The 13,014-nt window shown below is 42.0% G+C and overlaps 1 protein-coding gene across 1 annotated transcript; it reads left to right on the top strand.

The window, feature by feature from the left end:
- Positions 1 to 1,466: 1,466 nt before the first annotated feature.
- LOC122671164 (triacylglycerol lipase 2-like) lies at positions 1,467 to 4,265 on the top strand. The gene is made up of 6 exons (XM_043868266.1): positions 1,467 to 1,667; positions 1,925 to 2,041; positions 2,607 to 2,747; positions 2,833 to 2,943; positions 3,034 to 3,177; positions 4,215 to 4,265. Exons 1-6 carry the CDS (start codon positions 1,467 to 1,469, stop codon positions 4,263 to 4,265), a joined length of 765 nt encoding a protein of 254 aa, XP_043724201.1.
- Positions 4,266 to 13,014: the final 8,749 nt, after the last annotated feature.

Genomic DNA, 13,014 nt, shown 5'->3' with positions numbered 1-13,014 from the left:
GAGAAACTCAGTCCCATCAAAGCAACTATTGCACATTGAATGGTCTCAGAAAAGGTATTGAAGGAGACGACGATCATCTTTACTAGGTATTTCTTCAGAGTTGCTGCTTGCAGTAGAAAACCAAGATTGGGTATCATTACTCACCCACAAGATTAAGATGAAAGCTTCTATTCCTTAATTAATTTTTAGTATCGGAATTGCAGCTGCGTTTTTTTTTTTTTTCATTCATACTTTATGTGTCTTAGGTTTGGGCGGGTTCTTCTCCTACCCGATTCAAAAATGGATTTTCATCTCAAATATGGGGCAACGTTCTTACAACCGTTGGATTATAAAAATCCACGTGTCGTGCAGGGAAGATGGTATTGCCAATAATTGCGAAATTAAAGAATTGGAGAGGATCTTTATCCCACTCACACTCCCTTTGGATGAAGTCAAACTACCCTCCACTTTAGTCATTTGGCAGTACCGATGCCCAAGGAGAAGGAATTTTTCCTTCGCCATGAGTGAAGGAAAACTCAGTCCTTTTTTATTTTTTCTAAGGTTGCTAGGATAGGGCTCAATTGTTAAACTTGCTTAGCAATCAAGTATCGATGGGTTTCAAGAGTGTGGACAAAAGTTATGTCATGACATCTTGTAGGATAACTATAAGTAACTTATATTGAGAGAACAAAATTTATCTAAGACTAATCAATTAAGAGTTGACCAAAAAAAATATATATATATATCAATTAAGGAAGCAATCCATTGCCTTGGATAGAGAACTCCAATTATGAACCTACTCAATTGAACTGCAAAGTATTTATCAAAGACGTAGCTGGTTGAGCTGTGTCACATTTTTTAAGACCATAGACGTTTCCAAATTATTATTTTTTTTGTTTGAAGGATTACCGACGTGGACAAAAAGACATATACGTACCCTAACCCGCCTTGCTACTGGCTACTGCCCAACTGACCACATGTGTGTTGAACATAAACCCTAAATCCATGGGACTTTACCTTTGTAGTTGCCTGGATCCTCGATCTCCAATGACATTTAACCATTAGAGTTCATCTCCCACCATCCATGGGGTGTGATGACCTCACATGGACCCCACCCGGGCAGGGTGCTCGGGTAATGTGTAGGACGGTCATTTCATCCCTGTCTGTATGAGAATGCACGTAGGCCGACTGAAGAGCCGCAATGCATGGAAAGAAGAACTGGGGCATCGAAATAGGGGTTGACATTCTCGAGAGAGAATGAGTTTCCGTAAAATTCTTACCCATTTTTATTCATTCTTAAATATAATTCTCTCCTCTCATTTGCCGAAGGCACCGGCCACCCATGAAAGAGAGAGAAGACTGGGCCTCCCCTCCCTTCCTTTTAAAAGGAGAACAAACCAAGAGAGTCTCTCAGATCTTCTTTCTTGATCCCACGAAGAAATTACTTACAGTAAAATAGCAAAAAAAAAAAACAAGAAAAGAAATTAATGGGTTCATTCATGTTGATTAGATGGGTTACTTTGAGGGTTTGTTTCATAGTTCTTGTGGTACTTGAGCTTCACTTGGCTCTGGGTAGTCGTTCCATAAACCCATTACTCCGTGGTGGTGAAGATGATGGGCCGCCTTTTTGGGAGGGATTATGCAAAGCTTCCATCATTCCACATGGTTATAAATGCGAGGAGTTCAACGTACGTATTCTTTTTTTAGTACTTCTTTAAAGTGCATCGAACAGTATACTTCACTTTTGTCTTTGGTATGCATACTTGGAATAGATTCTGGTTCTAAAACGTATTTTGAAACAAAAAATCAAAGAAAAATTGAATTTCAAAATACATTCTCTATGACCCATAATCTATTATGAGAATGCATACAAAAAAAAAAAAAAAAGAGTATCTGTCTAAGCATCGGCTTAATTATAATTTGATATGATATGATATGTGTTCAGACAACAAGTGAAGATGGATACATTACGGGGCTTCAAAGAATCCCAGAGGGTCTTTCAAGCAGTAGTGGTGTTTCAAAGAATAAGCCACCTGTTGTAGTACAGCATGGTGTATTGACGGTAATCTGAAATCTTCCTTCATTTTACCTCCTCTCTTGTTTCTCCTTTCTTTTCTTCTTTGATTTCCTTCATTCTTTGCAGATGAAAGCTTTCGTTTGGTATATCCACTCTCATAATGGATTAATTTTGGGTTTAGAACACATTCTAAAGCAACAAAATAGACAAGAATCAGGTTTCAGAATGGATTCTAGATCCGAACTCCCGGTGTTTCAGATTAAGTGATGACATCACCTAATGTTCATGCAGCATACCTGGAGTGTAACGAACTCTTCACATATGATTTCGTGATAACATGTGTCAATTTTTTTTTTAACACAAATGTTCGTCTAAACATGAGTTTGTCATGTTTAGATCAACTACCCACATGGGGTACATGGATTCTTGCCTTACAAATACCCTTATCCCAACTAAATGGAATCGACTATATGGATCATTGCCCTCCAATCAACTCTATTTGAGATCATACTTGATACATGACCTAAATTATGAATGTCTTTCCTCACCATTTCTCCGAATGTCATTTTAGGTCTACCCTTTGACTCTTTCATTTCGTTCAATCTTACAGGATGGGATATCATGGATGATGGGGTCTACAGAACAATCCTTGGTGTTTACATTAGCTGATAGTGGATTTGACGTATGGATAGCTAATACAAGAGGGACTAGATTTAGTAAGGGACATGTATCTCTTGATGAAAGCCAAACGGTTTGTACAATAATTCTCTAAACTTGAATTAATTTCTGCAAAAATTCTTGTGTTGATCGATCACTTTATATATACATACTCACAGCAATACTGGGATTGGTCATGGGATGAGGTCGCTCTCAATGATCTTCCTGCTATAGTTGACTTCGTATACAATCAAACAGGCCAGAAGCTCCATTTTGTTGGCCACTCCATGGTCAGAATCCCTGAATCCCTTCTTCTTCTTCTTATTCTTCAATCTCAGTTGTAATTAATGGGTTAATAATATTGGTCTTTTAATTGATAGGGAACTACAACTCCAATGGCAGCCTTATCACAAGGGAAGTTAGCAGACAAGTTGAACTCAGTTGTCCTGCTTAGTCCCATTGCCTACTTGAACAAAATGACCACCGTGGGTGGCATACTAGCTTCCGATGGCTTTTTAGGAGAGGTAACATTATCAAACCACTAAATACATGGGAGAGGCAACCACTTCTCTTATTTTTGCCATTTACAAGGGGAGAAGGGGTATTTATGAAAACAAAATAAACATGTGATTGACTTTAAGATGTACGTTCATCTGCATTGCACATACGTGCAGATGATCCATTCTCATTATATATATGTTGGTGATCTGAATCTTTATTTGATTTTACCCAAAAAAAAAAACAAAACTTCACGAGCCTAAGGCTAGGATCCGACTCCTCTCCAGGGAGTGCCCAGGAGGCATCCAAAGGTTGGGTTGTGCCGCACACATCCCAATGTGTGCCCAGTCAACAAACAGGATGTGTGCGACACAACCCAGCCCTTGGATGCTCCCCTGGGCACTGGGCTCCCTGGAGAGGAGCTCAATCCCCTATACCAACTAACTACAACGGGACTGTAATGTTGAAAATTTACTTTTGTCCAAGTAAATTAAATGAGGCTAAATTTTTGTAGACAGGTAGCTATTTGGTCACATGGTAAAACAAAGAAATAGTAATTTGAATTGGTGGGAATCGTAATCCATCATGGGATTTAAAAACCCTGATTTGGTTTAGAAGTACCCAAGATCAACTAGGAACAGGTAGAAGAACCCTAAAAGGAAAAAAAAAATTACAAAGAGAAAAATAGCCACATCTTTCTCCATGTGTGTGGCAAAATTAGGGACTTCATATGGGGAGAATTTTTCCTAACATGCCTATTTAGGAAAATAATTGTAAACAAGAGAAAAGTAAAATAAAATAGGTTTCATCAAAAAGCTTTATTTAGTAGTAGCTATTTGATTCTATGATAAATTTTTGACTTGGCAGTTAGCCGAATTGGCGGGTATATATCACATCAACCCAGGCAAAATTCTAGCTACTGTAAAGCTTATGCCTTTCGGGTAAGACTAAGACTCCTTGAACTCCTACTAAATAATATTGAAAAAGATGGTCAAATTATTTCTTTCTTTCTTGTTATTTTTCTTCTCTTATTATTTTTTTTTGTTTACTTTGTATGAAACAGGCAGTTTGTTACCGATTTAAACAACAGAGTAGCCACGCGTTTGGGGATTGATGTGCCTAATTTAATAGCGAAACTTTCCAGTACTAATTCTTATTTTTTTTTTATATATATATATTTGATATGTATTCTCGGAATAGATTCTCGGACTAGAATAAGGGTTTTAAACTTAGAATTGGGATTAAATTAATCACTACCGATTGGAATCGGTTCCAAAAACCCTAGAATAGGCCCACATGTATGAAAACCCCATAACTCAGTCTCAAAAAACCCTAGAACTAGTTGAAATTGGAATTGGTCATGGCCGATTCCGATCCAAGTCGGCCCACAAAACCCTTCAATTGGCCCTCAGATAAGAAAACCCAACAATGTAGTCTAAAAAAAACCCTATAATCGATCATTTCGGAACTACCAGAACTAGGATCGATCGTAGTTGATTCTGATTCGAGTCGGTCCCCAAAAACCTTGAATCGGACATCATATCTGAATACCCAGTGATCTAGTCCTAGTAGTACCGACTGTTCCAAAGTGGCCAAAATCAAGATCGTTCATAGGCGATTTCGATCCAAATCGGCCGACTGGACCGATCCAATTTCGATTTTTGAAACAGTGATCTAGAATGTATTTTGAAACATGAGAAAATAGACAAGAATCAGGTTCAAAATATTTTCTAGACCCAGAAAATTAATATCAAACACAACCTAATTAGTTAGAAAGGAAGATTGTAAACTATAGTACCCTACTATTGGTGATGAAATGTATTAATTTTAAAGTTGTGATTTCATGTCTAATCTGCTAGGCCAAAATTGCTGTCTCAACTCTACTGCATTTGAGTTTTATATAAATTATGGGTTTCAGCCATCCTCGATGAAGACCTTGATTCAATTTACTCAGGGTAAGCAATTCCCTCTTATGATAACTTTAATGTAAGCCTTATGTTTCTTGATGAGCTGTTTTACATGACAGATTAGATGAGACCCAAATTTTGAATAGTTAAATTCACGGGTTAAACTAAACCAGAATTGATCAATTTAGAGCAATCTATTCATGTTGGGTTTGTAAGGTTCAAGCCAATTCCCTGACCGATTCAAGTTCAATCAGAATCAAAATCACCTGGATTTGATTCGGATCTTGATTCCGGGTTTTAAAACCCTGGGAAACCCGTCGGTCCCCAGTACTATGAGAGAATGCACACACAAGTGGTACTACTATCCATTCATACAATGATCTGTATTGCCGCATGGCTCAAATCACTAAACCATTTCCCTTTATTAACAGTGTTTCAAGAATCGGGATCTGATCAGTTGAGGCTGATCCTGATTCCAGCCAATCCGGCTCATTCGATTCTTTTACTGAAAACCCTAAAGGGCCTTAAAACACCTATTTTGAGGTTGATTTCAATCCGATGCAGATCAAAATTGGAATTGGGTTTGGCTCGCGCCAATCTGGATCCCAATTCTGTGTTTTTTTTTAAACCCTTATTATTATCCGTTTCAAAAATGATGTTTGGTCGTGTAACTCCTGCGCCTAGACACATAGGCATGCAAAATTACCGTCCAAGCCTTCTTGAAATAAATAAAAAATTCTCATTTGTGTTGATGCAGGGGTTACACAACCAAGCAACGATCTCTTGCCCTAATTATTATTATGGGTTCCCTCTTATGCCCAAGTACTAATTCAGACGAATATAGGGTTTTGAAGAAAGAGAGAGAGAGGATCTAGTTCCTCTCTTGGGAGCCCAATGCCCGGTGAGGCATCCAATAGCTGGGCTGCTGGGCGTGCATTGGGGGGATTGAGCTCCTCTCCAAGGACCCCAACGCCCAGGGAGTGCCCAGGGGTTGGGCTGTGCTGCACACATCCCGATGGTTGAGTGGGCATGCACCAAGATTTGTGTGGCACAACCCAACCCTTAGATGCCCCTTGGGCACTCCCTAGGCATTGGGCTCCCTGGAGAGGAGCCGGATACGGAAGATGCATGTCAGGCCCCACACAAGCACACATCCCTGTGAGCACCCAGCAATTAACCCAGCCGTTGGATGCCTCACTCGGTACTCCCTGAGCAATGGGCTCACAGGAAAGAGAGAGAGAGAGGGTGTGGGGCCCATAAAGACAACATGAGGAGGGATCTTTTGCCCTTATTAATGAATGAATGATGGGGTAAACAAGTTTGATATATAAATATTTGTGTGTGGTTGTTGTTGCAGCATTCAGAGATGGGGTGGTGAAAAAGTATGACTATGGGCGTCCTGATCTGAACATGAAGTATTATGGGCAACCAGAGGCACCGGTATACAACCTGAGTAACATACCGACAAACCTACCGTTGTTCATTAGCTTTGGAGGGAACGACGATCTCTCAGACCCTAACGATGTGCAACATTTACTGGAAGATCTCAAAAGCCACGACAAAGACAAGATCACAACTCACTTCGTGGATGAGTATGCACATCTTGATTTTGTTTTCGCCACTAATGTCAAGGAGAAGGTCTACCTTACCATGATCGATTTCCTCAATCGCCATAACACACTACTACCTGCACCAGCACAAATCCTTAATTAACAACAACAACAACATCAACGACAATAACAAGGGAGTAGCAGGAGGAAGAGAAAGAACAGTAATAGCTAACTAAGTAATTAACTAGTAGTAAATTATATTACTACTAGTTTCGATCCAAAGCAACCCATCAATGGATTATTATTGGATTGGAGAGCATTGGTGGGTGTGAGTTGTGATGAGCTTTATTTTGTTTTTCTTTTTACCATTTTTTTGTTTTTAAGGGGAAAGGATTAATCTGGTTTGTGAGGAAGAGATCCCTACCAGGTCTGAACAAATAACCTTCAGGGTTTTAAGTATTGTTCATGATATTGTAAATATAATAATTAAGCTTTCCTTCTTACTTTAAGTTTTAAAAGCTAAATAAATACAGTATTAAGGTAATATGTATCGGTATATACAAGTTTGTTGTTGCCCTGTTCTATTGATCTCGCCTGGGCCAACTCCCATGAAGCCGGATCTTTATCGTCTCCATTTATCTGCCCCTTCCATTTCCTCCATTTCATCTCATAGGGGACAGAAATGATCACCCACAACAAGTTCCTAGCTTTTACTTTTCTTTTAGGTTGTTAGGTTCTCAAGTGTTAAACGTACACCATACACAAATCAAGTATCCAGGGGCTTTGAGAGGAGGGTTTGCTATTCCGGTGGGCTGGGCTGGGCTGGGCTGACTACAAAAGTTATGTCAAGACACCTACAAGCCCATCCCTCTTCGAATCGTTATCCCCTCCAATTTGCTGTCCTCTCCAATTCCTCCAATTCTTCACATGGGGTAAAAATGACCACCCTACCCCCTGCCCGAAAACACTGCCCAAGGTATTAGAGGAATTGGGGGAATTGGAAGTGATAATTATTCATCCCTCCCCTTTCCATACCTGACCCAAAGGGCCAAAACAAAAAAAAACCAAAAGTAAAGCAAATACAGCTAAACCCATTGGGTTTCCAAACTGATTGGACAACAAGAAGGTGCCAGAAGAAGACGACACAGTCTTTATCAAAAAGGGCTGGATTAATGGTGAAGGGAAGGAGAAAGGGGAAATCTGGATGACAGACAACCCAATCATACTGGAGGCCATTGTGATGAACCATAGAGATAAGAACGGACTGATAGGTGGAGATACTATTGGTCCTGAGGGTACGAAGAGAGATGTCACTGAAGATAGACACCGGGAGAGTAGGTAGGAGATCAAGTAATGGATCAGGCGGTGATGGAGCTGATGAGGAGGAGGAAGCTCCTGGGGTAAGGGGCATGCAAAGAGCAGGGGTGGAGGAAGATAATGGTAATTACTTCTTGGTCCTGGAGAGAAAATCTGCTAGGATATTATCTTTGCCTTTGATGTGTCGTACCTTGAAAGACCACTGAGAGAACCACTGAGCCCATCGTAGCAACTGAGATTCAGGGAGTTGCTTTTGCTTGAACTGTAACATCCTCAGGAAAGCTGTCATGTCCATTTCAATCTGGAATGTGTGTCCAATGAGAAAGAATTGGAATTTCTTAATACCACGACGAACCGCAAGAATCTCTTTGAATGTAGAGTGATAGTGCTATTCGGATGGTTTGAATATTACACTACGGTATCCACATACACGACGTGTCTTGTTTGGGAATTCTTCAAGTAGAACCGCACCCCATTGGGTATCACTAGCATCGGACTGTAAGATGCGAAGACCTGTAGAGGGGATTTGTAGAGTGGGTAGTGACTGGGCCAGAGCCTTCAAAGACTTGACTGCCTGAGTATGAACAGAGGACCAAGGCGGAGCATCTTTCTTGAGGAGACGATGAAGATGACTTGTGAAACGGACCTGATGAGGCAAGAACTCGGTCATATAATTAATGATGCCGAGAAATTACTGTAATTCTTGCCGAATGAAGGGACCATCTGAGAATTCGAGCAAGGAACGACCAATATGGGGCTGAAGTTGGAATTGTCCTTTGGAGATAGTAACACCAAGAAAATCGATTGTGGCGACTGCAACTTCCATCTTTGTGGGGGAGAGCATAACACCATGAGCTAGGGTAATATCCAAGAACTTTTGGAGCAGGAGAGCATGATCTTCCTCTGTGTCAGAAAAGAGGAGTATGTCATCGATATAGATGAGGGCATGCTCTTGTATAGTAGCATAGACCTGTAGCATGGCTTGCTGAAATAAGGAAGGAGCCACTTTGAGACTAAAGGGGAGAACTGTCCACTAGAAATGTCCACCGGGGATACAGAAACCTATTTTGGACCGATCATCTGGGTGAATACCGAGTTGCCAAAAACCGGCCTTCAAATCAAACTTGCTGAAAATCTTCGCCTTGGAAAGCTGGAGCAGAAGAGCTGGCCTGGTGGGTAAAGGAAACTTATCATCGACTAAAAATGCATTGAGGGGTTGATAATTGATCACCAATCTGAGCTTACCACGCTTTTGTTCAGCTCTCTTGTTTACATAGAAGGCTTCACAAGCCCAAGGGGAAGATGTCTTCTCGATGAGACCTTGAGCTTCCAGGAGGGCAACTTCTTGGCGTGCACTGGTGAGGTGTTCAGGCTTCATACCCGAATGGCTGGCTTTGGTGGGGTTTGCATCCTCATTCTTCTTGAAAGGAAGGCGGATGAAGAACTTTGGGTTCTGCCAGAGGGGATGATCACACTTAGTGAGAAAGTCTGCGTGATTCTCAGCACTGCAACTAGTGAGCAGTCGTTCCTTGATATCTGCAATTGGAGTGATTAGTAACAAATTTGAAACAGTTGTCCAAGGGAGGAAATGCTTCTTATGACTGAGTCCATGTACGCTCCATCTAAGGTGGGGTAATTGGCAAAGTATGTCTAAGCCAATAAGAGCATCTCGACCAGGGAGAGAGGACCTAACACTGGGTAAGAGATGGGAATATTTAAAAACGGACAGGATTCTTGGAGATAAGGTTAACAGAAAAGGTTTGGCCATCAGCTGCAGTAAAAAACTGTTTATTGGGTTTCCAGAATTCAGTGGGAAGGACATGGGGGGCTAAGATTGTTGTGGAACAACCAGTATCAAAATATCCTATAATCTTGATAGGACGATCCCATGCTGTAGGAGAGACTGAGAGACAAGCCTGAGGTAATGGGATTTTGATGATAGCCAAAGCTGGTGACTTAGGAGGGCTAGGAGAGGACCCAGTTCTCTCAGTGATCTTTCAAGGTACGACACATCAAAGACAAAGATAATATCCTAGCAGATTTTCTCTCCAGGACCAAGAAGCAATTACCATTATCTTCCTCCATCCCTGCTCTTTGCATGCCCCTTACCCCAGGAGCTTCCTCCTCCTCATCAGCTCCATCACCACCTGATCCATTACTTGATCTCCTACCTACTCTCCCGCTGTCTATCTTCAGTGACATCTCTCTTCGTACCCTCAGGACCAATAGTATCTCCACCTATCAGTCCATTCTTATCTCTATGGTTCATCACAATGGCCTCCAGTATGATTGGGTTGTCTGTCATCCAGATTTCCCCTTTCTCCTTCCCTTCACCATTAATCCAGCCCTTTTTGATAAAGACTGTGTCGTCTTCTTCTGGCACCTTATTGCTATTCATAAGGTTGCCCTCACCTTTAATCGTCATACCCTCTATCATTATCTTAGCACAGTCTCCACCATCTTCTCTAATCCTACAGGTACCGCTTACTTCCGTCTCCAGCGACCCCAGTGTTTAGCCCGTTTTCTCTGCCTCTTCGCTCCCATACCTCAATGGCTCCATTCCCTTTCAGCCCTTGATGACAATCCCTTTGTCACTTATATCTTTCATCGACCTCCTGATTTCATTCATCATCACCTGGTCACTCCTCCCATTTTGGATCACAATCTCATTGCCTATGATCCAATCTTCTTCCTCCATGACACCAGTACTGAAAACCTCTTTGTTCACCGTGATGACTCAGATGCCCATAAAGAACGATGGTATGCCTTCATGACAACTATGTGCTCTCACAACCATGTGAACCCTGCAACTCTGCCCGCTTGCCTTCTTCGCAGCACCAGCACGGCTTGGGAAGTCAATAATTAGCTACAGCACCCGGTTATCCATCGAATCATGAGCGAACACTTGGAGTTCGAAGTGGACCATGCACTGGAAATGTTCATCCCCTATTCCAGTGATACCGACCTCAACATTGATTGATGCCCAGGAGAGTAGGTAGGAGATCAAGTAATGGATCAGGCGGTGATGGAGCTGATGAGGAGGAGGAAGCTCCTGGGGTAAGGGGCATGCAAAGAGCAGGGATGGAGGAAGATAATGGTAATTGCTTCTTGGTCCTGGAGAGAAAATCTGCTAGGATATTATCTTTGCCTTTGATGTGTCGTACCTTGAAAGACCACTGAGAGAACCACTGAGCCCATCGTAGCAACTGAGATTCAGGGAGTTGCTTTTGCTTGAACTGTAACATCCTCAGGAAAGCTGTCATGTCCATTTCAATCTAGAATGTGTGTCCAATGAGAAAGAATTGGAATTTCTCAATACCACAACGAACCGCCAGAATCTCTTTGAATGTAGAGTGATAGTGCTATTCGGATGGTTTGAACATTCCACTACGGTATCCACATACACGACGTGTCTTGTCTGGGAATTCTTCAAGTAGAACCGCACCCCATTGGGTATCACTAGCATCGGACTGTAAGATGTGAAGACCTGTAGAGGGGATTTGCAGAGTGGGTAGTGACTGGGCCAGAGCCTTCAAAGACTTGACTGCCTGAGTATGAACAGAGGACCAAGGCGGAGCATCTTTCTTGAGGAGACGATGAAGATGACTTGTGAAACGGACCTGATGAGGCAAGAACTCGGTCATATAATTAATGATGCCAAGAAATTGCTGTAATTCTTGCCGAATGAAGGGACCATCTGAGAATTCGAGCAAGGAACAACCAATATGGGGCTGAAGTTGGAATTGTCCTTTGGAGATAGTAACACCAAGAAAATCAATTGTGGCGACTGCAACTTCCATCTTTGTGGGGGAGAGCATAACACCATGAGCTAGGGTAATATCCAAGAACTTTTGGAGCAGGAGAGCATGATCTTCCTCTGTGTCAGAAAAGAGGAGTATGTCATCGATATAGATGAGGGCATGCTCTTGTATAGTAGCATAGACCTGTAGCATGGCTTGCTGAAATAAGGAAGGAACCACTTTGAGACCAAAGGGGAGAACTGTCCACTGGAAATGTCCATCGGGGATACAAAAACCTATTTTGGACCGATCATCTGGGTGAATACCGAGTTGCCAAAAACCGGCCTTCAAATCAAACTTGCTGAAAATCTTCGCCTTGGAAAGCTGGAGTAGAAGAGCTGGCCTAGTGGGTAAAGGAAACTTATCATCGGCTAAAAATGCATTGAGGGGTTGATAATTGATCACCAATCTGAGCTTGCCATGTTTTTGTTCAGCTCTCTTATTTATATAGAAGGCTTCACAAGCCCAAGGGGAAGATGTCTTATCGATGAGACCTTGAGCTTCCAGGAGGGCAACTTCTTGGCGTGCACTGGTGAGGTGTTCGGGCTTCATACCCGAATGGCTGGCTTTGGTGGGGTTTGCATCCTCATTCTTCTTGAAAGGAAGGCGGATGAAGAACTTTGGGTTCTGCCAGAGAGGATGAGCACACTTAGTGAGAAAGTCTGCGTGATTCTCAGCACTGTAACTAGTGAGCAATTGTTCCTTGATATCTGCAATTGGAGTGATTAGTAACAAATTTGAAACAGTTGTCCAAGGGAGGAAATGCTTCTTATGACTGAGTCCATGTACGCTCCATCTAAGGTGGGGTAATTGGCAAAGTATGTCAAAGCCAATAAGAGCATCTCGACCAGGGAGAGAGGATCCTAACACTGTATGGCTAAGGGTAAGAGATGGGAATATTTGAAAACGGACAGGATTCTTGGAGATAAGGTTAACAGAAAAGGTTTGGCCATCAGCTGCAGTAAAAAACTATTTATGGGGTTTCCAGAATTCCGAGGGAAGGACATGGGGGGCTAAGATTGTTGTGGAACAACCAGTATCAAAATATCCTATAATCTTAATAGGACGATCCCATGCTGTAGGAGAGACTGAGAGACAAGCCTGAGGTAATGGGGTTTTGGTGATAGCCAAAGCTGGTGACTTAGGAGGACTAGGAGAGGACAAAGGAGAGGCCATAGGGTAGATGGGGTCAAATCCATCGGACTCGGATCCGGGTCATGAGGTATCCAAATCTTCATCTTGCTCCCAATTTTCTAGTACAAACAGTAGGTCCGGAGAAAAGTCATCGT

Source organism: Telopea speciosissima, chromosome 8, assembly GCF_018873765.1.
Source record: "Telopea speciosissima isolate NSW1024214 ecotype Mountain lineage chromosome 8, Tspe_v1, whole genome shotgun sequence".
NCBI classification, from domain to species: Eukaryota; Viridiplantae; Streptophyta; class Magnoliopsida; order Proteales; family Proteaceae; genus Telopea; species Telopea speciosissima.
This window is presented reverse-complemented; position numbering and strand designations above follow the sequence as displayed.

Excerpts from the sequence above, each read along its gene's own strand:
- LOC122671164 (XM_043868266.1), top strand. The coding sequence starts at position 1,467 with ATGGGTTCATTCATGTTGATTAGATGGGTTACTTTGAGGGTTTGTTTC. Across the intron at positions 2,748-2,832 it reads CTCTTGATGAAAGCCAAACG|CAATACTGGGATTGGTCATG; the intron begins GTTTGTACAATA and ends ACATACTCACAG. Across the intron at positions 3,178-4,214 it reads CCGATGGCTTTTTAGGAGAG|GCAGTTTGTTACCGATTTAA; the intron begins GTAACATTATCA and ends TGTATGAAACAG.